At 35.7% G+C, this 27712-nt stretch overlaps 1 protein-coding gene across 1 annotated transcript in view; it reads left to right on the top strand.

Moving 5' to 3' along the window:
* LOC147027057 (uncharacterized) overlaps positions 1 to 27712 on the top strand; it is a 70840-nt gene that overhangs the window by 42319 nt on the left and 809 nt on the right. The window contains exon 8 of the mRNA XM_085883185.1: positions 8342 to 8626. Within this exon, the coding sequence (XP_085739311.1) occupies positions 8342 to 8626 (285 nt within the window). The remainder of the gene's footprint in view (positions 1 to 8341; positions 8627 to 27712) is intronic.

Raw genomic sequence — 27712 nt, 5'->3', positions numbered from 1 at the left:
CCTTCCCTCCTGAATGGTAGTGCTGATGTGAGAGGTGAAGGAGAGACTTTGACTTTTCTTCTCCTTTATTGCAAGGAACTTTGTACAGGCATCAAAAAAAGGCAACGAGGAAAGGAAGGAGTAACAAAGAAGTAATATTTTAAAATTATAAATTGATTCTCAGAGCACCACCAACCGTGCTATGTAAAGATTGCTTCGCACACCACCGGTTTTTAAATAAAACAGGATCTTGCATTTCAAACTCAAAAAAGAACATGTGATGTAACCAATGCTTTAAAAATAGTTAAAACGTCAGTGTTCTGCAGTTTTTAGAGAGACAGAGACAGAGACAGAGATTTTTTTTGCTGTTTCTCTTTATTCCAGGAAACATTGTGTAAAAGGCAAACATTGTATAAAGCAAAAATGAGGGAAGAGTTCGTACATAAATAAAGTTAATGTGAGGACATTATCAACGAGTTCACATAATGATTCCTTTGCACACCACTTCTGTGAAAACTGAAGATAAAAGACACAATGTGTAAAAACAAGGACAAGCCCTTGGAGTACATGTGATAAGATCATAAAGGGGGGGGGCAGCCTTGGGTACTCAATAAAAATGTGGAAAATATTTCCAGTAGCACCACAGAAAGGGCACAATTCCATGTTACGAGAACATATACAATGAGACAAAACATTCGAGGGTAAAATGTAGTGTGCCAACTGCCACTGCAGGTCTCCAGAGCGCTTGGAAATGGGCGTCTTGTACATAACAAGCCATTGGATTGCAGTGGATGGAGTAACATGGAGCATCCTCTTCCAGTATGCTTGTGGTTCTGCAGGTCTCTCAGGGACAAGGGCTTTAACACACAAAAAATAAACAGTATTTTTCCATTGAGTTTAAAGGGGTAAAACCTGGAAAGTGAAGTAAAAGTGATGGAAAGAGAGAGTGAAGCAAAGGTGTTGGAGCGAAGGGGTGGAGTCCATTTTAACCTGGACTGCTTGCAAAAGCATAGAATTACAGAGAAAATTCTCCCTATAACTCGAATGGACCGAATTTCAGTGGCCACAGCGACCCCGGCAGCTGGCTTCCGTTTATAAGGAAAAGTTCTAAAATATTTAACCTTGGTGTATCCAGCATCAATAAAATTTTGCATAAAATTGCGATCACCACAAACCCCTTCAAAAAGAGGGTTTAGAAAAATGCGCTCATTTAAAAACATTCTGAGAGAGTAGCTACTGTCATCACGGCAGACGGTGACTGCCTGCCACGTCTCCAGCATACTTCTGTAGAACAGGGGCACTGATGTGATGTCAACTTTCTTGGTGTCCATGAGAAAGAGTTCCTGATCATAGCCAAGTTTCCCTGCCTGCCGAAGCAGGCAGTGAGCGATGGCTTTCCAAGAGACATATGTTTCCCTGCCTGCCTGCGCAATGAAAGGAGGTGAAAAGCCATCACCTTGCTGGTAACGGCAACCAGCCCCTGTCCTCCTTCGGCAATAGGCAGGCTTCGCACACCGGGCCGGAGCCAGTGCTTCCCCTCCCCCTAAAATAAGTCAATAAAAATAGATTGTAGTTTTTAAAGAATGAAATCAGGGGGTTGTAGTGCCATAAAAATATGCCAAAGCATTCACACTGCAAGGTTATTAATAACAAGGGTTCACCCCTGATATGAGATTTGACTAAGTAGTCCCTTCCATTTTAGTAGCCACCTCTCAGTTTTGTTTATTAAAAATTCCCAGTTTTTAAAAACGAAATTTTAAGTGCCAAGGAAGACACCGAGATAAAAATTTCCATCCCATGCCCATTCAACTTGCTCAGGCAGGGTCGGATGAGTGGCGCCATTTTGAGGACCAAGATAGAGAGAGCTTTGCTCTTTTTCCAGTTTACTTTGGTGGAGCTTGCCAAACTGAATTCATGGACGCAGTGGACCAAGGCAGAGACATCCTCATCTGAATGGATAACCGCACAAAGATCATCCGCATAGGCAATTACTTTAACTGGGTTCGCCATTGGTTGGGGAAGAAAACCATGAAGATGTTCCGGCAACCGAATGAGCAAAGGCTCAATTACTAGGGAATAGAGAAGGCCGGACAAAGGGCAGCCTTGACGAATGCCTCTACTCGCTGGGAAAGGCTGACATAAAATATTATTAACTTTGAGTAAACTAAAAATGTTGTTATACAGGAGCTGTATGTAAGAGATAAAAGTTGCCCCAAAACCAAACCCTCGTAAAACAGAAAAAAGATAGAAGTGATCAACAGTGTCAAAGGCTTTTTCCTGATCTAGAAAAACGAAACCAACATTTTTTTCCTCAAGAGTGCCGATATCAATCATGTCTCGCACAATAAAAATACTGTCGTGTATTGTTCTTTTTGGAACACAATAGGATTGACCAGGGTGTATAGTTTCCCCAATCACGGGCTGAGCCAGTTGGTAAGAGCCTTTGAGAAAATTTTATAATCCATGCAAAGCAATGATATAGGATGCCAGTTGCACGGTTGCTGAAGGTCACCTTTTTGGGGACAAGGGCGAGTACAGCCCCGCGACAACTCAATAGCAACAGATTCAATTGTAGACCGTCAATCAGAGCTTCATGTAATTCTGGTCCCAGAAGGTCCCAAAATGTTTTATAAAGTTCTACAGGCATTCCATCCAGTCCATAGACTTTGCCTGTTGGGAGAGTATGGAGGGCAGCCTGAAGTTCCTCCAAAGTTATTTCATTGTCTCGTTGTAGTCGTGTGGATTCCGATAACGTGGGTCGGGAAGAAGTCAGGGATTCCACAATCTCATTATCAGTGCTCTTGGCTTGGTAGAGCTCAGAAAAATAATCCTTGAGTGAAACTCTGATGTCTTTTTGGCAGTGCGTAGTTCTTCCTCCCTTCGTCTTCAGTGAGGCACGCAAGGGGGCTATCTGCTGACTTGTTTTTTTCCCAAATTCCAGTCCGAAGAAGAACTTGGAGGAAGTATCCAAGTGATACAGATTTTCCATTCGGAGATGGATCAGAGCTCCCCTGGCCTGCTTTACACAGAGTCCAGCAAGAAGGGCTTTTTTCTTTGCTTGCAAAAAGTTAGTCCTTTCAGTATTAGAGGCTGAGAAGTTGGATTGCAAAGATAATATTTCTCTGGCAACCAGGGATTGAAGGGCAGAGTCATGTCGAGCTTGATAAGCTCCATATTGCTGGCAGAAGGATCTTATCTGTGCTTTGGTATTGTCCCACCATTGTACAAGATGGGGGAAAGGAGGGTTTACATTGGAGTAAAGTTCTCCAAAAGACACGAAAGGCATCAAGGAACAAATGATCGTCAAGAAGGCTTACATTAAAAGTCAAGTAGGCAGCACCTGGGTTACGAATTGGTAGGTGAATGTGAAGTATGACCATATGATGGTCTGAGAAACCACTGGGGACGATACCAGTGTGGGTCACAATATTAAAAAAAATCATTATTAATATAAAAACGGTCTAACCTTGCAAGGGACAGACAGCCATCTAAACACCGACACCACGTATATTTCCATGTTGATGGATTACAAGTCCTCCAAATGTCAATAAGGGAGAAGGTTGTCAAAGTCCTAGCCAGGGCGTAATGCTCGCTGGGTGAGGCTCTTTCCCATTGCGATCAATAGAAGAATCCATCGTGCAGTTAAAATCCCTCCTAAACAAACAAATCCATTAAAATCTAAGTGTGTGAGGGATGTTTCTCACTGCGTAAAAAACAAGTTTGATCCGTACTGTCACTCGGTGCATAGACATTGAGTGTTGTGTGTTTAAAACCATTAAGGGTAAAGGTGAGTGAGATTAAATATCCTTAAATAATTTCATTAAAATCAATAATGAGATTACAGAGAGAGGGATGTACAATGATGGCTACCCCAGCTCTGGGACACTAAGCTGCTGAAGAACCATCTTCCTTTCATCATTCCCTTCCATTCGCTCATACAGGAGGTGCTACATCTGGTTTCCTGTAAGAGTAGAAATTCAATGTGGTTCTTTAATACAAGCTCCTTAACTTCAGCCTTGCGTAAGTTCGAGCGTCCTCCATTAATGTTTAAAGTAGCAATCGAGAAAGCCATAGTGTGGAATTTTAAAAAAGACATCGGTCAATTGGCCAGCTTATGGATGCAGTAGTTTCCTTGCTTTCAAAACCTACTTCCTCAAACAAAACATTTGTGGCTCAGTCATGCCAAACTGCTCGGACTGAAGGAGCAGCCACTTTGCAGAGGTAATAAAACTGTGCATGTCTGGAAAGGAATCTTGAATTTGAACATGTCTCTTATGGAAGGTGTGCTGTAAAAATTTTATGATCTCCTGTGGGGGCACAGTTGGAACACCCTCTGGTTCCTGAAATAAGCCTGGATCGTTCTAGACTTCAGTACTATCACCAGAGGCAATCGACGAGGACCCGTCAGATTCATAGTCTGATTGGTGATGCACACTTGGACCATGCACCATAGGTAGAGCAGGCATTTCCATTTCTGCTGGGAGGGAGAAAGCTGTGACTGAAGCAGAACATGCACGCTCCACATATGCAACGTCCGGAGTTGTCTGGAACACAGATGTCTCAGCCACTACGCTTTTGGTAGAGAGAGAGGGACCAACATAGGCTCACTTTCAATGCCGATGATGTCAGCAACCACTGAGGTGGCCACATCTACCTCTTGGGGCACAACACCGCACTCTTGTTCATACTCGTTCTCATCCTGTACATGATCAGGAGCACTGTCAACATCCACCGGAGCGAGAACAGCAAATTTGTTTTCCGTTTCCAAAGCAGCGAGCGAGCTGGCTGTGTCTACATGAGAACTGTGTAGTTTGCTCAACGGTGCAAGCTTTTTAGGAACGCTCACCATTAAATCATGACCGTTGATGTTAGGACGCTTGTTTCTTCAGGGGTGAACGGTGACAAAACCCTCATCATCTACTTGAGATTCTTTAACTTCTACATTTGTTTTCCAGGGCTGATTATGGGAGGTGTCTGCACGTTCCACCACTCTAGATGTACCACTGGTGCTTGGCTTTGGTTCTGCAGCTCCAGGTGCATCATTAGTGCTTGTTCTGGACTCCTGGAATTGAGAGTCCTCATTCGGTTCCACACGTTGAGATTCACCACGAGGAATGTTAGGTTTCAGACATGCATTCATTAAATGTCCATGCTCGCCACAAATAAAGCATGTCATCACTTTAGTGTCAATATAAACTCGGTAGCTATGATCTTTATATTTAAGAGTCACAGCAGTACTAAGTGACCGTGCACCATTCTTCAAAACAATGTAACAGTGGCGTCGGAACGACATAATCTGTCGAACTGAAACGCCAGAACGCAAACGTAATGGGATCATGGAAATCCGTGATACAACCGTCCCAAAATAACTTAAAGCAGCAATAATCTCCTCGCTTTTAAAGAAAGGTGGAATATTTGATATAATAATTTTAACAACAGGTGAGTCCAAAGGACTTACAAAAACAAAAAGATCCGGTGGGAGAGGCAAGCCAGTTTCGACCGTCTGAGCAAGGTATCGCTCTTCAGACAAAAATAGCACAACACGTTGATTCATCCTCGACGCTGCGATAATGTTTGAGCCGAATGAGCTCTCCGAAACCCATTACGACATCATCAACACTGACTCAGTCCAGTGGACAAACTATGACCCCGTTCTTTGGAGTGAGTTCCTCATACACACGATGATGCAAACGTACATTCGCCATAATGTAAAACAATACAAAGTAAATTGAAGGATCAAGAAACCAAAAGCAAACCTGCCACAAGCAAAACTAGCAAGTGGAGGGAATCAAAAGATTAATATGAACGAAGTGTTTAGCGAAGAAAAAGGCAAAATGAAGAAACACAGCAAGTAGTGAAGCAGGCCCAAAAACCAGGAAGTACTGAACAGGCCTGTGAAACACTTACTGTGCATGCTCTCTTTATCTCTCCTGTCTCAACAAAGAAAGGAAACACAGGGGAAACCTCACATACAAACAAGGATACAAGAGTGAAGAAGGGGGATAGGAAAAACACCAACAAGACACAGCACTCACAGATTCACTCACAGAGCTGCCATGATGCCACACCCACGCACAACTCACCAACAACCAGCAGGGGGAGGGAGAGAGAGAGAAGAGAGAGAAAGAGAGAGAAAGAGAGAGAGAGAGAGAGAGAGAGAGAGAGAGAGAGAGAGAGAGAGAGAGAGAGAGAGAGAGAGAGAGAAAGAGAAAGAGAAATGGAGAGAGAAGAAAAATGAAGTAATGATGTGCAGCAGAATTGAAATCCTGTTCAAAAGAGATCAGTACACAGGACTCGTTCAGACGTTTCAAGGATATGATCACAAGCATTATTCTTTAAAAACAGCTGCGTGTGATGGGTGGCAAAACAATTGGCTCGGTAATTTAGAAAACATGTTAGTACTGCAAATGGCTTGTAAATCGGGTGTTATCAAATATATTTTGTTTTTAAACTCACAAGGGGAAACATATAACCTTTGTAAAGCAAATCCGATAACCAAATGCTTTAGAAACAGGTGCGAGGCCAAAAGAAAACCTGATAGAACCTCTATAAGATGCGGGATGAAACTATGCCACCATGACACCTGGAGCACAGGCATGGCATGTCCACACACCCGCGGAGAGTCTGTACAAATCCGAATCTACTCATATGTACCACGTCTGTGTGTACTGTAAACATACCTCTATCTTGTCGTAACTGTCGAATGTACATCCCGATCAGGACACGACTTGTACTGCACAGCTTGGTAAGTGGCTTAAGCACTCAAGCACTCCAACGGAATGCCTGGTTTGGCAAGCGACTACCAATTGTCCTCGAAACAACTCTGCATCTGGAAACGCCAATGCAATGTAAAAATTGGACAAATCAACACTTTTTGGAGAAGTCAGGATTGCCGATACTTTCAATTCTGGAGCTCACGTCCAGGCCAAAAAACATGGCGGCTGCAGACCCCAGCGAATGAGTGATGATTGATTGAAGTCAAAATAGGACTTGTGACGGAGAATGTATACATCAGTACCTGTGCATGTGCGAGGCATAAAAAATGTAATGCAAATGCCATACTCATAGACCATGACACAACAAGGTGTAAAATATAAGTATATACTACAACAACACTCACCAGAGTGCATACTGCCACCAGCAGGACCGGATTTAGACATGTGGTGGCCCCTGGGCAGCCTTCAGTAGTGGAGGCCCACCCTACCTTAGAATACTAAAAAGGTGACAAGACATATTTACAGTCATCCATAAAGTAAATTTTTCAAGAACAAAGAATCTGAATAGAAAAGTACATCTATAAACATCATGATCAATCTATATGTACATCTCAGTCTTACAAAAGATATCTGTTCACATAAGATATAAGTAAGCACGTGTGACGCGCATGCGTGTCCACTATTTCTCACCATAATGTGAGCTGAATGAATATACCTCAACAGTTTTGTAGAGCAAAGTGCAAACGGCTAAAGCCGGGTTAACCAAACATAAGCTAACTATTGAAGTAACCTTAAAAATGCAAGGACCATAAATGTAACCTGAAAAATTCGAGGATAGTAATAGTAAAGAGACGTGCAAAGTCCCATACTCCCACAGAAGTCAACTGACTTCCATATAAAATAGAGAATGAGATATGATGAATATCTTATATCTGTTCCACTAACTACCAACTACCATTCAGGCACTCACAAATACATTTTTCGTTACAATTTTTTTTCCATGAAATATGTGGAGGCCCCCTGGTTGTGGAGACCCCTGGGCAACTGCCCAGCTTGCCCATGCCTAAATCCAGCCCTGTATGCCAGGCTAAACAGTTTACAGTTTGTATCCTACTGATAGGCCAGATCCGCATTCAGACCTAAACCAAAATCGAATCGGCTTGTTCTTGTCACCTACCCAACTCATCCACCAAGTTTCGTTGGCACGTCTTGGACTTCTGTATCTTGTTCGTAAAACTTTTGGAACACACCGCATAAGATTGCAAGACTAAATTGATGCAAGAATGTCGATGTTTGTTGAAAAGAATTCTAAGGTGGAACAAGTGAGTAAATATTATTCACAACCCTTCAAGTTCCAGTAAATTACCCTCCTAATGAGTGATGACAGCTGAGTGTGGAGAATTATTATTGATATTGTTGCAGCTTTGTGTTGCAGAGATCAAGTAATTTGTAAACCAATGCAGATACTTGTCTGGAACTGTTTCAAAATAACCGTATTTTTTATTATTGGCATTTGTTTGTCGGTTTTCAAAATAAAATGGGGGCATTCCACCAATTATCCACCATCAAAGTGATGCACAGTACCATCATCATCTATTTCCTTGTCATTTCTTACCTCTAACTATTTTTTCCCCTCTGCTCTGCAGACCTTCACATCAACCCTTTCCTTCATCAGAGGTCTTTCTACAGAGCCTGAGAGTCCTCCAACTATATCCCCAATACCACAGGCCTTTACTTACCCCCAACTAAGTGGTCCTTCTGCCAGAATTCCTGTTACGACATTAGGGGCTTATAGCCGAGACAGATCAGTCCCTCTGCATATTGAAAACGAGGATTTCATTGCTTCTAGCGATCAGAGAAGTCTGCAAGTACAAGAACATTCCACGGTGCCTCAAGATAGGCCATGGCCTATTGACATTCTTTTGACAGAGGTGAGATTGATGTGTGGTGTTTTGATTGACTTCCTGTTAAAACAACACACTGAATCATAATGCTTGTGAAAAACAAGTCATTGAATCAAAACTTAAAACAATAGATTGACTGCTCACACCAGATATATAACAGTCAGGTAATAGGAAGAAAACAATAACAAATGTCTGTAGAGTCGTTAACCTTAACATCATACGTGGAATGAGGAAGTTAACTCTGAAGGTGGTTATTTGTTTCTTCAAAACATTCTCCAAAACATTACTCATCTTCCAATATTAACCACACTCTTAACATTACCTTCACTGAAAATAACATCCACATCCTTTTTGTAATCACTTGATTGGCTAATAATCACGAAATTCATGTTCTCCAAACATTAGCTAGAACGCAGTGCCGATGAAGTCTCTCTTTTGCCTGAGCTGGAACCTCCCAATTTCCACCCACTTTTTCTTTTCACTCTCCCACTCGACTCTCCCCCAATCCACCACCCCAAAAGTTTTCTCTCCAAAGAAATACCTACTGGTCACGACTCCACATTAGTCTTCTTCTTTAATATGCAGCACATGGTTGTGGGGTAGGATCATTGGCTTAGAGCGTGGCAATGTCACTGATGCAGCGCCCTCTGTAGATCAGGGTGGGAATTTGTAATTTGTTTTGGGTGTCAGCGATAGCTTACCGACTTATCGCAAAAGACATCCTGGGATCTTTATTGTCCACCAAATATAATTCCGACATATTGGATGCCCAGTTTAACGTCCATCCGAGGGACAGCACACTTCATGATGAATAACCCTACCTGTAAACACTGGGGATGAGGGTTTATAATTGGGTAAGTGTGCATACCTCTAGGCCAACTTGCCAGTCCGCTCCATATTAGTGACTAAAAGTACCATTGGCCATGTGGATTTCCAATAACATTGATCAATGCCAATGTTGATGGAGGACACCATTTCAGTCAACCCTTTATACAACAAGACAAAACGTCCCAATCATATCTTTCAAGTCAGCAATGCATTGCCTGTGACTGACTGTGAAAGACTCATATCCATCCATCCATCCATCCATTGGGACCGTACTCTATACAAAGCGTTGGTGCTGCTTAAGCAGTCTCCTGGGCTATTGGGCACAATCCTGGATGGGTCGCCACTCCGACACAGGATACCAGCAAGCTGGTACTCATTTTGCCGACCTCGGAAGGATGACAGGCGGTCAACCCCATCTGGGATTAATTCAACAGCCGAGTGTGATTTGACTTCGGGATCCAAGGAACCCAAGCCCACCCCCCTAATCATTAAGCCAACACCAGGAGAAAAGACTCCTATGACATCACATAAGTGATTTATTTTGATATCTATTGGTTCCATCGATTTTCTATTTTTTTTTTTACAGGGTCAAAGGCTCATGAGTAGGGTAGACATACTGATTCTGGCTCACTTTCACCAATGTTAAGTGAATGGGGATTCTCAGCGATTCATATTTTTTCCCGAAAAAATAAACCACCTTTTTATCCCAACCTGTTGAATTCTCTCTGCTGTTGAAATATCTAAAACATGGAAGTGAATGGAGATGATAATAGCCTCCCCTTTTAACCGAGGAGCACTTTTGTTCAAATAACCAACGCATATTGTTGAGCTCACTCATTGAACCTATAAAGATTTGTTCATTCTCAAATTCCTTCAATAGTTTAATTTTCTTTGCACAATAATCCCCATCTAAAATATTTAAAAATAAAACATTTGAATCTTTATATTTTTTAAGATACCCCTTTTGTGTCATTCTGAAATGATAAACTTCTCTCAATGCTCTTGTTTGACCACCTCCTGAGCCTCAGATTTTTTGCATAAGCCACGCCCACTTTTCCTCTGCCTGAGCACTTTTTTCTTAAGCCACGCCCACTTCTCCTAAGCCACGCCCACTTTTCATGAACATCGTCAGCTTTTCCTAAGCTTCGCCCACTTTTCCTAAGCTCCGCCCACTTGTACTAAGCCCCACCCTCTTTCCCAATGAATTCACTAGTAAATTCTAGAATGTTATGTTTGTAGAAAATTTCTGGACGAAGGCCTGGGGCTTGTTCAGAGAATTTCCAAAGGAAACCACACTAACCAGGCTTTCCATATAAAGGCTTCAAACCCAGACTGAATTTAAACATATTTTTACTTTTACTGAGAATGGACTACTGTGCTGAGCTTGAGTGGCATGACTTTGGAGTTCCTTGGAGTTCTACTACTTGTATGGAACTAAACCTTCAAGTTGATGAACTGGATTCAAACCTCTTATCTATTGAGGTAAGATTTTATTTTCCAATTAACAGAGTTTAATTTAAGCATATAATCATTTAATAATTTAATCACTTAATTAATACATTAATATTTTCTCTCACAGGAAATTGTATCTGAAAAACGAAAAGAAAATACTGCTTTTGCCACAACTTGGGGCGAAATTGTTGGCTTGGTTGTAGACCTTGTGAGCGACCAAGACCCACAGAACGAGCTCGACCTTGATGACCCAACCAAAGAGTTATACCTTGGAGACCAGCAAAATCCTGAAAAAGAGTTTTACAACAATAGTACTCATTGTGAGTTATCAAGACAATACCCACTGAACAAGTTATACCTTGATGAACCAGAATATAAGTTTTACCTCGGAGACTCACAAATTTAAAAAAAAAAATCAGTAAATGAGTTCTGCCTTGATGGTTTAACTAACTACCTTGGAGACTCAGGAAAAGGGTTCTGCCAAGATGGTTCTAAATATGGGGCCCACCTTGGAGACTCACAAATTTTGAAAAAAATCAGGAAATGAGTTATCCCTTGGAGACTTTGTAAGTTGGTTTTATTTTGGAGACTTGAAATGTGGGTTCTGGCTTGATAACTCACAATGTGATCTTGGAAACTCAACAGGAATGTGGTTATACCTTGGAGACTTGGAAAGTTGGGTTCATTTTGGAGACTTGAAATGTGGTTTCTACCAAGAAGACTCTTGGGGATCTCAACCTCTCGATGTGGTTCTTTGTTGGATGGTGCTTGATGAGAGCAATATCAAGAAAGTTCTGGGAAGAAAGTGCAGGAAAGTTGTTACTCCCCCTTTCTACTTCATCAAACCTGAAAGCCTTAAAAAACAGAATTGGAAGAAGAGAAAAAAACATAAAAATATAAATTGTTAGTTCTGGGAAGAAGATGCAGGAAAGTTTTTACTCCCCCTTTCTACTTCATCAAACCTGAAAGCCTTAAAAGACAGATGGAAGAAGAGAAAAAAAACATAAAAATATATATATTGTTAGTTCTGGGAAGAAGATGCAGGAAGGTTCTTACTCCCCCTTTCTACTTTATCAAACCTGAAAGCCTTAAAAAACAGAATTGGAAGAAGAGAAAAAAACATAAAAAAAATATGTATTGTTGAAATACGTATTTAAATAAAAGATATTAAGTTGGGCGAGGGTTGGGTTGGGGTTGAGATTTTGAATGTGAGGGTTAGGGTGGGTTTGTGTTGGGGTTGAGATTTTGAATGTGAGGGTTAGGTTGGGTAAGGGTGGGTTACGGTTGATTATGCTCCCTGTTATATTATCGCACGCGCGCGCGCGCACACACACACACACACACACACACACACACACACACACACACACACACACACACACACACACACACACACACACACACACACACACACACACACACACACACACACACACACACACACACACACACACACACACACACACCAACAAACAAAAGTTAAGCCTTGACTATTCAGTTGAGGATTCTGTGTTTGGGGTTCACAGATCTAAGAACGTCTCCCTTGACACACAATATATATATATATATATATATATATATATATATATATATATATATATATATATATATATATATATATATATATATATATATATATATATTTATTTTTTTTTTTTTTTTTTATTTAACCCTTGGCAGATGCCACCTGTTATACACCTCGGACTTGGTCCTCGGGTGTCCATAAAGGTGTATAGTAGAGGGGAGTGAAGCGCCAACCTATTGCTCCCATGAGTATTATCTGCTTAGTTTTGTCTTTTGTAATTCCTGTGAATAAAATGAACCTAAAATCTCTTCCCCTTCTAAATCATATACCTTATAAGTCCAAGGAACTGTATCTATTACATCAACAATTTTAAAAAGTTCATTTGTCCATCACTTTGTGTAACCTTTTTCAAAATGAGATTTCCACCTATATATTCTTACGATATCACGAACTTTGAACTTAGGTTTTCTGACAATAATCCCTTTTTCATATTCTACTTTTGTAAATGTTTCTGATGGTTTCATATTCGTTGACTTGTGAATCGTGTCATTATACGTATCTGCAATATCCTGAATAAAAGATGACCATTGTTGAGCACCGAGTTGCGTGAATTTTTTATAGAGTCTCTCTTTCAAAGTACGATTAAAGCGCTCAATAGCAACGGCTTTTCCTTCATTAAAGGTACTGTATAATGTAATGCTGTTATTTTTTAGAAAATTCATAAATGTCTTGTTATAAAACTCTCTACGCTCATTCGTCCACAATTTTTTTACGTTTTCTCTTACTTTTCTTAAATATCTGTTGAAAGGCTAACATAAGAGTATTACCTATTTTGTTTTTTAAAGGGACAACCCACGCGTATCGACTCCTCAAATCAATAACGGTTAAAGCGTACTTGTACCCCGTATCATTATTGAGTTCAATCAAATCAGCGGACCAGATATAATCAACTTCCTTGGAATAAACCTTCCTTCTCTGAAACTTTGTGAATATTGGTTTATGTAATTCATCAGCTAATTGTTCTTCAGTCTTAATGACATCATTAGAGCCTCTAAATGTTTTGAATTTCCAAGCCCAAGTTTCAATTTAGAACTGATCATCTTCTTCATGATGAACTGATCAACTTTTTCTCTCAAGGTTGGATTTTGTATGAGAGACAAATTATTCAACATTTCTCTATCGGCTTCATGCGTTTCTTCCAAAGTTGTGGTATTCCCATAATCTATATCGTGCCTCATGCACACTTCATCAACCCTATTGATGGGTTTACTCCATGGTTTAGGATTGTCTGCCTCATCTAATCTTTTATCCAAGTTTGTGCCTGTACCACAGAAAGAATACCCTGGTAGATGTAATTCCCCTGGTATTCCAGTCGTTGTAAATTTACTTCCTGATAAAAACTTTTGTATATCTCCTCCACGTTTGTGTTTGGAGCAAAATTGACTCTTTTTTGAACCACACACTGAACACATGCCTTTTTGTATAACCCTGTTATTTTTACTTTTAAAATATGAGATATTTTTCGTATTAGTTTTCTTTTTACATTTGAGACAATAACTCATTTATTTATGAGAAAAATTCCGACAGAGTGCTAAAACCTTTTTAGTTTCCAACATGCACATTTGAATCTTAATTTTTAAAACATAAAGAATCCTTAGAAACGTCTTTACTCTCTCCTCCATTTATTTAAGAAAAAAATGAAAAACTTTAATTAAAGTCAATATCTTTCCCTTGAAAACGATGTCAATAGTCTTGTCGAAAATATTGCTAATAGACTTGTCAATTCTTTGTTTTCCTCCTCGGTACGTTGAGATTTATTTATTTTCTGTAATACCCCCAATCTTTTTTTAATCTCACTGGTTTCCATATTTTCATATTTATTTATTCTCTCTCTTTCCTCCTTCTCCTCCCGCTCCTCCTTCTCTCTCTTCTCTCTTTCCTCCTTCTCTCTCTCTCTTCTCTCTCTCTCTTCTCCCTCTCCTCTTTCTTTCTCTTCTCCCTCTCCTCCTCTCTTCTCTCTTTCCTCCTCTCTCTTCTACTTCTCTCTCTTCTCCCTTTCCTCCTCTTCTCTCTCTTGTTCAACTCCTTCCTCGTCCCTTACGATCCTTGAATCACATACACCCCATAGAATATCATACATATATTCATCAGGATTTCTTGTTATTCCTGTATCCAAAATAATTTGTTTTACAACAGGAAACCAATAAAAAAATTTCAATTTCTAAAAGAGCCTTACGTTTTCTTAATTTATATTTTTTTTCATTATTTAACATTCTAATTAATTCCAAAGTTGTTGGTTTATCAACATCAGTATAAAGCCAATCTTTTATTGAAAATACCTCATTCTTATGTTGTAGAACATATTTACTAAAATACCGAATACCCATTTCTTGAAGGTATGCTTGGACACAGAAATGATAATTTTCTTGAAGCCTTCTTGCTGTCATTTATGTATTAGAAATATATGTCAGAATAATATTATGACATGAAACACCTCCCCATCTTCCCATAGTTGAATCATTTTGTATTTCCTTACTTATTATATATAATCCTGTTTTTTTTCTGTTTTCATGATATAAACTAGGGCAAAACCATTACTATATTTACCCTTATTAAATTATTTTATTTGCTGTTTACTAATCGTGCTTCCACAAAACTCATTCTCGATCCCAAGCGGATAATATTCTTCCTTACGAGACTGATTTAATTGTTCCAGGTCTTCCAGGTCAATTTTAAATGACCAATTATACCCTAAATCATTTATATCAAACCCCCATTGTTCTATTCTCATACAAACGATACGCCCTTCTTTATAAAAATTTATTTCAATTGGAGCTGTGAATTCTGTGTGACCTGGAGATAAAATCAACACTTCTGTCTCTTTGGAATACACGACCATTTTATTTAAGGATATATATATATATATATATATATATATATATATATATATATATATATATATATATATATATATATGTATATTAAATCGCTTAATCTCAGCAAGTCATTCGCATCAGACGGGCTTGGATAATTTTTTTAATTTATAAGCATTTTTCATATTAATATTTTTGGTTATACTATATTTCTGTCGTTCAGCCTGTGCCTTTGTGTAATAATTTAAGAAATCAATATCCAGTTCTTGGGATACACCAAAGATAGAACCATCTCTACCAACACAAGTCATTTATATTACATTAAAAATCATGTCATTTTTTTTATTTTTGTTGAGTTGAAATCACACATATGGACATAATTGTCCACAACACTTGGAATTTAATTCTTGGACTTAAAATGTTTGATAAACACCATGCTGAAAGAATTTTATGACTTCAACAGGTGGTGGAAGACCAAAACTATCAAACTAATATTTGTCTTGACTATTAAAAATGCAAACCCAATGAGAACCGTTCCCATTATTATCTTCTAATTTCATAATAATATTCTTTGTATGTTTAGGCATGTTTGTTAATTCATCTCTCATACAAATATCCACATTATTAATTTTTAATTTCTTACAATATTTGACAAGTTGTAAATTTGATGTTGTATTCTTTCCAAATTCTTTAAACCACTCATCAATGTTCATTTATTTATTAGAAAGATAAAATCCATTACCCCTTTTAGTTAATTTTACACCTGCTTGTGTGATAGAAGAAAGCATATCTCCAACTAAAAATCTCGCTTTATCAGGCAGACTTTCAAGTTTTTCAGCAAAATCTACAATTACACCACTTCCACTAATTTGTTTCTCCAACTCTTTGTTATGTATTTCCAATTCTTTTTGAGCCCAGAGTTGAGCCTTCCTTTTGTTGGCAGTTTTCACTGCTGTTGAAATACCACCCGTCAATGCTCCACCCGCACTTAAACCAGCAAATAAAGGAATTAGAAATGGGAGAAATCCTCCACTCGTCTCTCTTATTGAATATTTTTTCAACATTGGTTTTGTCATTTTAATTTTAAGTGAGCCAGTATCGTTCAAGATTTTAACCTGTTCTCTTGTGAGCAAAACATCAATTCTTACTGCTCCTTTTCTCTGAATTGTATTAACGTTTATCATACAAGGCTTTTGATTTTGAACACAAGATTTTAGTTTATGAAGATTGATTTGATTAACATATACCCCAGTTGCTACTTTACTACTCATTTATTTAACAAAAAAATATGTGAGACTAATCATAACACCATTATCTGTATTAATCTGTAATTCTGTTTCTTCCAAAAGCAAACAATATGTATCAACTTCTTCACTCTCTCCTTTTTCAATGTAAAGGGAAGTATCCACTCGATTCGACTTTATAGTTTCCTTTTGAGCACTCAGTTCAAACGCATAGATTGTTTGCAAACTTTTAAATGCTGTCATATCCAAAATGGGTTCGCTATTTCCATTACTTTCACACACCTTTTGGTAAGACTTGTATGCTTCAGCAAAATCTTTTTTTCCCAATTAATTTCAAATCTATCTCGTGGATAAAATGTTCCATCGAGAGAAACACAAAGTTTTTCACCTTAGCTTTATCACTCAATGCATTATTCTTATCTGTGTTAGTATCACCATCTGGTTTTTTTTAAAATGATCCACAGATATCGTGGCTTTCCTTCCAGAACACCCAAATTCCACGTGTAAGTGGTTTGGTTTAGTTTAATGTGTTGACATCTTCTTTTAAGGTATGATACACTGAGTGGTTTATTTGAGTTAAGTCTTCTGTTCAGCATCTCTTCTGTTTTAAGATTAGGAGTATATTCACTAATATATCAACTCATTTCATCAATTACAAATTTATTTTGATCACCAAAAGCACTAGCAATACCAAAAAAGAATCTATTTTCATTATCATTCCTTTGTAGTTGAAATCTAATTTTAAGACCATACAGAACTTTATCATGATCACAAAATCCAAATATATCTTTAAGAGGAACTGCCACAGTAAAACTATTAACTGCTTTTGTATCATCATTATACATTCCTTTTCTTTGAGTATATCCAGGGTCTGTGTTTGTTCCCGTTGACATATCAGAAATAAAACCTTCGACAGCCCCCTTTCCCATTCTATCACTGAATGTATATAGTGTAAATTTCATCATTTCAGATACAGTAGAGACATAATCAACCGCTTCAACTTCTTGTGTTCCAATGTACAAACGAACACTATCAAACATTTTCCAGAAGAAATCAATGACGAGTGTAGCGTTTGTGTTATTCCCAGCCTTTGTGAATGTAAATTTACACAACAAGAAACTTTCGGATAGATTCAAATAAGTTTGTTGATAATTTATTTCAAAACTTTTTGTACCATTTGCATTCCAGTCTGTTCCAGTTATTGCATTTACCTTGAAGTAATTTTCTTTTTTATTGGAGTTTGAGATGACAATGGTATCATCCAAATCATAGATACTATCAATTGCTTCCATCCTTGTATTTATTTAGGAAAAAAGATGTTAAAACTTTTGAAAACATGACCCAAGTATTTGAATTATTTTCTGTCGTTCTTGGGGAGACAACTGAGTTTTGCTTTTCTTAATTTCTTTTATTGCTTGTAATTTATGAGATTCCTTTTGGGCATCTTTTATGCTCTTAACAGCACCTCCTACATTTTCCACAGCAGAAGCAGTTGAACCAATTAGGTGTTTATGTTTAAGAATAGTTGAACCGATACCCATTAGAGTATCAATTATCCCATCTCCTCTAAATTGATGTCTGACACCCCTTTGTTTCTTCGGTTTATAGTATCCTCGACCTAGATACATACCTTCACCCTTGTAGTATGGGGAAAGGAACATCCCATCCCCTATAATTATTTTATATTTTCCCAACTCATGTTTCCTCACAATAACCTTCGTATTTATTTATTGGAAAACTTCACGTAGGTGAATTCTGATGGATATAACTTCTCCATTAAAATAAATCATACGATTATCTTGGTCGGTTATCCTAAAATTTACTCTGTGTATGGTTTTTCCTGACACAGGGAGATAAACCAAATTTTGGGTTCCATATTGAATTTATAACCAATTGGGGTTGAGTAAACGCTGAATGAAAATATTGTATTTGTTCTTATTCCATCATTATAAGCACCATCAATCAAATCACAGTGAATTGATCCCGAATTTATTCCTGAGGATATTTGAATGACATTATCACTGTAAAACGTCCCATTAGTTTCAATCTTTTTTGAGGAGAAACCCAATAACTCTCTTAATGAATTATCAATTGTGAAATCAACCTTGTAGTTATTTTTAAGTTTAATCATTGATTTTGAAGTATGTTTTTGAATATCTCTAACAATATTTTTTGGTTCATCACCCTGTTCTTTCATAATATAAGACGAACAATTTCGGAAGATATTAGAGAAATCTCATATGCTCCGGGTGAAATTGTTATCGTTTTGTATCCACTTCCCGGATTATAACTAAACTTGTCATTTTTCTCGGTTATATTAAATAAGGTATTAGAAGTTTCCATGGACAATAAAGATGCCTCATATTCTTTTGTTGTGTCAAGTTGTAGTGGGTATGGAAATGAAGATGTGTGGTCGCTTGTTGTGATATTGAAACGAAGCATTGTGCTTCTCATCTTATTTAATACGAGATAAAATGTCTTTATATTGGTATTTATTCATTATTTTCATGTTCATCAAGTGGTCCAAAATGGCTGATGCTTCATTAAAACAATTGTTATTTCCAGCCTTCTTACTACCAAACAACAATAGCAGTCTATTAAATAATTGTGATGGGTCATTTGGAAGAAAACTAACACCTGAACCAAGGATACTTAAAGACTGAATAATGTGTTTCTCCTTCTCATTCTCATTCTTCCTACTTTTACCAGAAATACTAACCCTATAATTAAGAGTGTTCAGCAGATCAATATGTACTCTATCATCATTATTTTTCATATCCAATGGTTTATCAATATACTTTGATTCATCCCTCACAGTTGAACCTTGTTCAACTTGAAATAAATATTCATCATCATATTCTAATTCTCCGAAATGCTCTAATTCTTCCTCTTGTCATTTGACTGAAATCTTTTAATATTTGAAGTTTTTTAGGAGTATTTTCTACTGTGGGATATGTGGAAACACCTATAATTTTTTCTTGGGAAGTTTTTAAAAGTGGTTTAAAAAATTTCTCTTGTTTTCTTTCAAATGCTTCTTCGCCCGTTAGTTTCTGTCTGCGTTTCGTCTTTATGTCTTCCTGTTGTTTTACAACTTTTGAAACCAACTCTTGATGTTCCTTTAATCTTCTTGCTCTTTCTTTCGCATCCATTTATTTATTGGAAAATATAATTTAATGAATTGTAAAGATCAACAGGGAAATTTTCCTTTTCTTCATCATCGAAGTAAATGTGTTCAAATAAATCCTTTTCTTTAAATCTTCTTCTTCTTTCGCTGCTCCCGTTAGGGGTCACCACATCGGATCACCCGTTATGATCTGCATAATGATTTGGCACAGGTTTTGTGCCGGATGCCCTTCCTGACGCAACCCTGGTCGCCTCTTATGACACAGGGATATGTTACACCTATTCTAACCGGGGCATACACCGGGCCCAGTACACTGGTACTCACTTCGCTGACCTCAGAAGGATAAAAGGCTGAGTCAACCTCCTGATGTGTATTAATTAAAGTGGCCAACGGGGCTTGCACTCAGCACCTTTTGGATCCCAAGTCGTTACCCTAACCACTACGCCAACACCAGGCTTTTCTTTAAATCCTTTTCTTTAAATATTTCATCAAATTCTTTATTAACATTAATACGAGTTGTAATTTCTTTTTCACTAATACTTGCATCTCTGCTTTTCATATGTCTGCGTTGAGTACTTCATCCACATCAAAACCGAATGATAAAATCTTAACCCCATTACCACTCAGATTTTTAATAATTTGTCTCATTCCTTCTGGATTAGTTTCTAGTCTCCCAAGACCACCAGATTTTAGTTTCTTTAACTCACTCTTACAATGTGAATATTTTTTGTACCAAAAAAACCTCCTCAAATATTTGACCTTCATTCCTCAATCGCATATGTTCCTCCACTGAAATATAGTGATAATTTTCACCTTTTACTTCTCCAGGTCATATTGCTCTAGTTGTTGTTGATACAATGCGTATCACGGGGTGTTTTTTAAGTAAATTTACAATATTCTCATTTGTACTATACTATACAAGAACCTTGATTTATGATAGTTTTTTCCAGAAGGAGATTTACCCACAAGATTTATAAAAATAGTTGTCATTTATATTTGCAATTGTTTATAAAACAAAAAATATATCCCTTAATATCTCATCTTGTTTCACAACAATATATTAATATTTTTCAGTTGTGTGCTTCATGTAATCCCCAAATTCCTTTTTACTACATAATGTAGAACAATTATCTCTCCAAAAATTGTTTATATCTATTGAATTTAACTTGAATAAAATAAAGGTATTAGCATTGTTTCTGATGGAACGACGAGGAAGTTGAAAGTATGATTCACTAAGATAAATACAATTACAAGAAGAATGCCTCCTTCTTGTGTAGTAGCTGTCCATTACCGTTTGGTTTCTCTCATTAATACAATCATCAAAGATAACGAGGTTCTTTTTTGATTTATCCAAATCTTGGGGAGACGGTATATCATCCGTATTATCACAAAGAATACAACTTATCGGTTTTGAATTCTTTTTACATCTCTGTGTATCACAAAATAGTTGTATTATATCTTCAATGTCATAATCATTTAGGTTTTTTTGAAGTTTAAATAAACCGATTATATCTTCTTTTTGAAGACCAGCATTAAAACCTTGTGAGAGTAGTTGATACTCAGGTTGAAAACTTGACTTTGTGAAAATTATTAAATTATCATCATCTAAAAAGTTGGGAGTCAGGAGCATCTTCAAAAGTAAGCAGGTTTTTCCACATCCACTTGAACCAACTATGAGACATATTAATGAATTTGGAAGATTTTTATGGTTGTTAAATTTTATCTGATTTTCCCAAATGGGTAAAAAAATCATTCATTTATTTATTTGGAAAACAGGTTATTTAATTTATTGTTGGCTTTGTTAGAAACTCTATATATTATCCTAAGTTCAGGTTTAATTTCAAGATTATCCATTATTTTATTTATACAATATATTGTGTTGATATTTCCCTGAAAATCACATCCATGAATAATATATAACAACAATCCTTTGAACATTTCTCTAATACTTTCAGTTTCTTCCCATGTAAGGAAATGTGTTTTATCACCCTCATGCTTTACATTCATTTCTCTCATCAATCTTGTAAAGTAATTCATTTTTATGTAAATCTAAAATAATTATATTCCTTTTTATATTTTTTATTATCATTAATTAGACGATAATCACAGAATATACATTGTTTATAGGCTTTTCACTCTGTGTTTAATCCCCGTCTTTCACATGCAGGACAATTCTCAAATTTGTCATATGGAGAATCAGGGAATTCAAGAGGCTCAAAATCTAGCATATTTATAAAGTAAAACTTTACTCAAACTGAAATTCATCTTCGGTATCATCTTCGACACTTTCAGAATCATCTATAAAACTACTTTCATAACTATCGTTTGAACACAAACTCTCAGTATCATAACTGTCGTTTGAACACAAACTCTCGGTATCATAATCACTCTCATAATCTTCACAATCTTCAGTTGAAGAATGACTCATATTTAATTAGTAGAAAAAAACATTACCATCTATATCTATATTATTTTTTTCATTAACAGATTCAACTACAACGTTTTTTATGTTAAAGGTAATTTTAAAATGATCCTTAGCTACTACTGAATGAAATGTCATTTCACCTGATATATTAACATCCTTTATTTCATCAGCATTTACATCTTTAGGGTAGTTGAAAAAGATACAAATTTCTCCTTGCATATTACAGATGGTCTTATCTTTTCTTTCTAAAGCTTCATCCATAAGGTTTTTATTTTTTGAAACTTTTTCTTGTTTCATTGCTTTTTCTAGTTTTGAATATATTGCCAGAAGGAGAGGAGAAACTTTTGTTAGAGATACTTTAATTCATGTTCTTCCAGATATACTAAAAGCCTTTCCACTGAAAGAAATTGAAGAACTCGTATTATTTACCATAATTGTTTTTATCTGATAGTTGTTATATTTATCTTTGTTCAATTTTACATCCTTGACATATTTCTCAGTATCTTTAACAAATGAAGAGATTGATTGAAACTTGTCTTTTGTGTCTTGAAACATTGTATTTATTAAGTGAAAAAAGTTATTGGATAAAATGGTTTTAAGCACAGATTCACCTATAAATTAAACGAAATTTTCATCAAGAAAATTTTAGTTTAAGCAAAGTTTTATTCTATAAATATGGTGAATACAACGTACTGCGATGTTTGTATTCATGAATATAAATTTTATAAAAAACACCTTCAAACCATCAAACACACATTTTGTTCTATTTCATCAAATATCTCCTCTTGAGTTGGCAACAAAACATTGTGATATCTGCTCAAAGGATGTTTTGAAGAGTAGTTATAAGAATCACTTTCAATCACAAAAACACAAGAAGAATGAGTTTAAAGTCAAGGGAGACTATTATATTGAAAACATTGATGGAGCTTTTAAGAATCATATTAAAATAAGGATTTTTCAATTTGGAGAACCCGGTCCATCATCAATAGCTGAATCAATTGAAATAGTGAAACCTGATGTTGAAAAAGTTATTAAAAAGACATTAAAAGAAATGAAAACTTTAAAGTTGTATATGGGAATGAAAATGAATATGAAAAGACAAGATGAAGAACAAACTCCTTATATGAGAACAGATCGTCATTCTATAACATAATTTCAAGATTTTCTGAATAGTGGGGTTGATGAAGAACTATCAAGACAAGAGGAGGATGTTGATAATACAGTGGTAGGAAGTGGATTTAATATTTTTTTAAATCATCTTTTTAGATATACACATTCCAAAATCAGACCCTCTTAAAGCTTCTTCTTATATTGAATTACCAAAAGAAATAAAACTAAAGACGGCAGGTGTTAATATTAAGAACAATGATAATAAATGTTTTCTCTGGTCTGTTCTTGCTCAGTTACATCCACCAAATTGTAATTCAGAGAGAGAGTAAACAATATATGAAATATGAGAATACCTTGGACATTAAAGATTTTAAATTCCCAATGCCACTAACAGATATTCCTAAATTTGAGAAAAAGAATAATCTTTCTATGAATGTATATGGATTAACTTGAGAGAATGAAGTTCAGGTATTAAAGATTACAGAGAGAAATGAAGAAACACACATTGATCTTTTATATTTTAGTGTTGGAAAGAATTCGCATTATACATACATCAATAATTTATCAAGATTAATATCTTCTCAGGTATTCAGAACAGCAAACAAAATATATCCTTGTACGCGATGTCTTATTTCATTTCATACAAAAGAATGATTAGAATAACATTCAAAATATTGTAGTTATTATAAATCAGCTGTAATTACAATGTCTAAACCTGATGAAAAGATTTGTTTTGAAGATTATAATAAATCTATCATGCACCCATTTGTGATATATGCTGATTTTTAATGTATCCTTAAAAAGATAAATACTGCTTCTCCTAAACCAAAAGAATCATATTCAAATAAATATCAAAAACATATTCCTTGTGGTTTCTGTTATTATATCAAATCATCTGTTGGAGAAAAGTATAATAAACTTGAACATTATAGTGGAAAAAAAGCTTCACAAGAGTTTGTAAAACGATTAGAAAAGGATTGTATAAGACGAACTAAATTAATGAAAGAAACAAATGAACCGATCAAATTAACCGAAGAAGAAAAATTAGAATTTAGAAAGAACAATATCTGCCATATTTGTGAGGAGGAAATTGAGGGAGAGGTCAAAGTTAGGGATCATTGTCATCTTACTGGTAAATATAGAGGTCCCGCTCATTCCTGTTGTAATCTTAAATGTAAATTTCCTTCTTTTATTCCAGTCTTTCTTCACAACAGCGCCAACTATGATACACATCTATTTATAAATGAACTTTCAAAAACACCAGGGAATATTTCTGCCATAACAAACACAAGTCAAAAGTATATTTCATTTACAAAAATGATATTCACAAAACTTTTAACTCGTATTAGGTCTCTCGATTCTTACAAGTTTATGAGAACACCACTAGCCTACCGAGCATCAAATCTAAGCTCCACTGGCTCTTTTCCAAATCTTAATTCATTCTTTCCAAAAGAGGAAATTCCAACTAAAGAGGAAATTCAGATTAAAGAGGGAATTCAAAGTAAAGAGGAAATTCTAATTAATGAGGAAATTAATGAAGAAATTCTAACTGAAGATGAAATTCTAATTATAAAGAAAATTCGAACATTGAATGAAATTCTAACTAAAGAGGAAATTCTGATTAAAGATGAAATTCTGATTGAAGAGAGAATTCTAACTGGAGAGGAAATTCAAACAAGGAATGAAATTCGAAGTAAAGAGAAAATTCTTACAAGTAAGGGAATTTATCCTTATGATTATATGGATTCATTTTTGAGATTTAAAGAAACACAACTTCCTTCAAAAGAAAGTTTCTATAATAACCTATATGAAGAAGAGATAAGTGATAAGGAATGTAAACACGCACAAGAAATTTGGAAACTATTTAAGATAAAGAACCTTGGAGAATATCATGATTTATATCTAAAAACAGATGTTTTATTGTTAGCTGATGTGTTTGAAGTTTTTAGATCACTCTGTCAAAATAAAAATTGTTATGGATTCGATCCTGCCCACTATTTCACAACTCCTGGTTTAGCTTGGAGTGCAATGTTGAAAATGAGAGAACAAGATGTAGATTTAATCAGTGATGTAGACATGCTTTTGATGAGTGAGAAGTCCAAGAGAGGTGGAATATCACAAGTATGTTCAAAAAGATATGCTAAAGCAAATAATAAATATCTTCCAAATTATGATAGTGAAAAAGATAGTAATTATTTGATGTATTTTGATGCTAATAATTTGTATGGATGAGCAATATATCAATCTCTGCCTTATGGTAAATTAGTGTTCGTGGAAGAAAAGGATTATGAAAAGGTTTTGATGGAATTGTTATTTCTTCTCAAGAGGAATTGAATGAGGAAGAAGAAGGTTATTATTTTGAAGTTGATTTGAGGTACCCGAGTGATCTTCATAATAAGCATAAAGACCTTCCTTTTGCATGTGAGAAAGAAACGCAAAAGAAAGAATGGTTAAGTGATTAAAAGTTTTATAAAATCATAAAAGTTTTAATATTAAAAGTAAATCAACAGAAAAGTTATTAACAACATCTATGATAAAGAGGGATATGTTTTGCATCAGACAAGCTTTAAACAGTTTTTGGGAGAAAGATTGAGAGTAGATAAAATTCATATAGTTTTAAAATTTAAACAAAGTCCTTGGATGAAAAAGGATATTTAATTCAATACAGATATAAGAACAAATACAAAAGTAAAATTTGAAGGGGAATTCTATAAATTGATGAATAATGCTGTCTTTGGAAAGACAATGGAGAATGTTAGAAACAGGCAAAACATTAGATTTACAACATCTTGGAAAGAAGTTTCTAGATTGATAAATAAACCAAGTTTTGAGAGAGAAGAGGTTTTTTCAGAGAACTTTTCTGCTATTCATATGGAAAAGGAAAGTATTGTAATGGATAAACCAATTTATATTGGAACAGCAGTTCTTGATTTTTCAAAGATATTGATGCATGATTATTTGTATAATAACTTAAAGAAAGAGTATGGTGAAAATGTTTCATTGTTGTATATGGACACTAATAGTTTTATCCTCGATATAAAAACTGATGATGTTTACAAAGATACGAAAAAAAATATTGGAGTATATGATGCAAGTAATTTTAGTAAGAAGAGTGAGTTATTTTCAAAATAGAATGAGAACGTTATTGGTAAGTTTAAGGATGAGTTGGGTGGAAAATTAATGAGTGAGTTTATTGCATTGAGAGCAAAGGCATATGCTTATAAGTTTGGTGATCAGATTGATAAAAGGTTAAAGGGAATAAAGAAATATGTAATGAAGAAATCAAATACTTTTAGAAATTATTATAATTGTTTGATGAATAAGAAAGAAGAATATAGGAAAATGAATACAATAAGAAGTTATAAATATAAGATATATAGTGAAGAGGTAAATAAAAAGGCATTAGGAGCCTTTGATGATAAGAGATTTATTTTAGATAATGGAATAGATTGCGTTCCATATGGGTATTGTATTATAGAGTGAATATTTAATCATAGAGTATATAGAATAGATTGTGTTCCATATGGATACAAGTTTTAACTCAATAGAATATTGGTTGGAGTTTTTAAGGGCTACCGCCGCCTTTTTAACAATATATAAATGGTCGAACCAAGTATTAATCAAACTAAGGAGTGGAGAAAATCTCAGTCTTGGTATATAAATGGAAAACATAATGAATGTGAAAAATATCAAACAAGTCTTATTGAAAAAATAACTAAAACAAAGGTAAATAAAACAAATAAGCGAATCAATTTAAAAACTAGTAAGTTAGAGGATGTAAAGAAAAAAATAAATATCCTTGAATGGACTGAAAACTTTGATGGTTATCAATTGAACAATGGAAAAATAATTTACTACAATCTCAAAATGATATGCAACTCAGGAGGTCGTCAAACAAGAACATTGAGAGAAGTTGATCATTTCATAATGACACAAAAGGGCTATCTTGAAAAATATAAAAATTCAAATGTTTTATTTTTAAATATTTAAGATGGGGATTATTGTGCAAAGAAAATTAAACTATTGAAGGAATTTGAGAATGAACAAATCTTTATAGGTTCAATGAGTGAGCTAAACAATATGCATTGGTTATTTGAAAAAAGTGCTCCTCGGTTAAAAGGGAAGGCTATTAAAATCTCCATTCACTTGTTTGTTTTAGATATATTAACAGCAGAGAATTCAACAGGTTGGGATAAAAAGGAGGTTTATTTTTTCGGGAAAAAAATATGAATCGCTGAGAATCCCCATTCACTTAACATTGGGGAAAAGTGAGCCAGAATCAGTATATTTACCCTACTCTCATGGAGCCATTACACAAATCACATACACACATGCAGACAGAGACATGAGACATGAATCAGCACCAGACATGGCTTCAGACAAATATAGCCAGTGACCTTGAGGTAAGTGACATCACTTCCTGGTGCACTATTGGTGCCAGCGACTCAATATTGTGACGTAAATTTTCTCTCCTTAGTCCATGGGGATTGAGGTCAAATCCACCCCCTCCCCCACTTGTGAAATGTTCACCC

Source organism: Eptatretus burgeri, chromosome 5 (genome assembly GCF_056783735.1).
Source record: "Eptatretus burgeri isolate ZD-2024b chromosome 5, Ebu_testis_v1, whole genome shotgun sequence".
NCBI lineage: Eukaryota > Metazoa > Chordata > Myxini > Myxiniformes > Myxinidae > Eptatretus > Eptatretus burgeri.
Note: the sequence above shows the minus strand (reverse complement) of the source record. Positions and strands in the feature narration are given on the sequence as shown.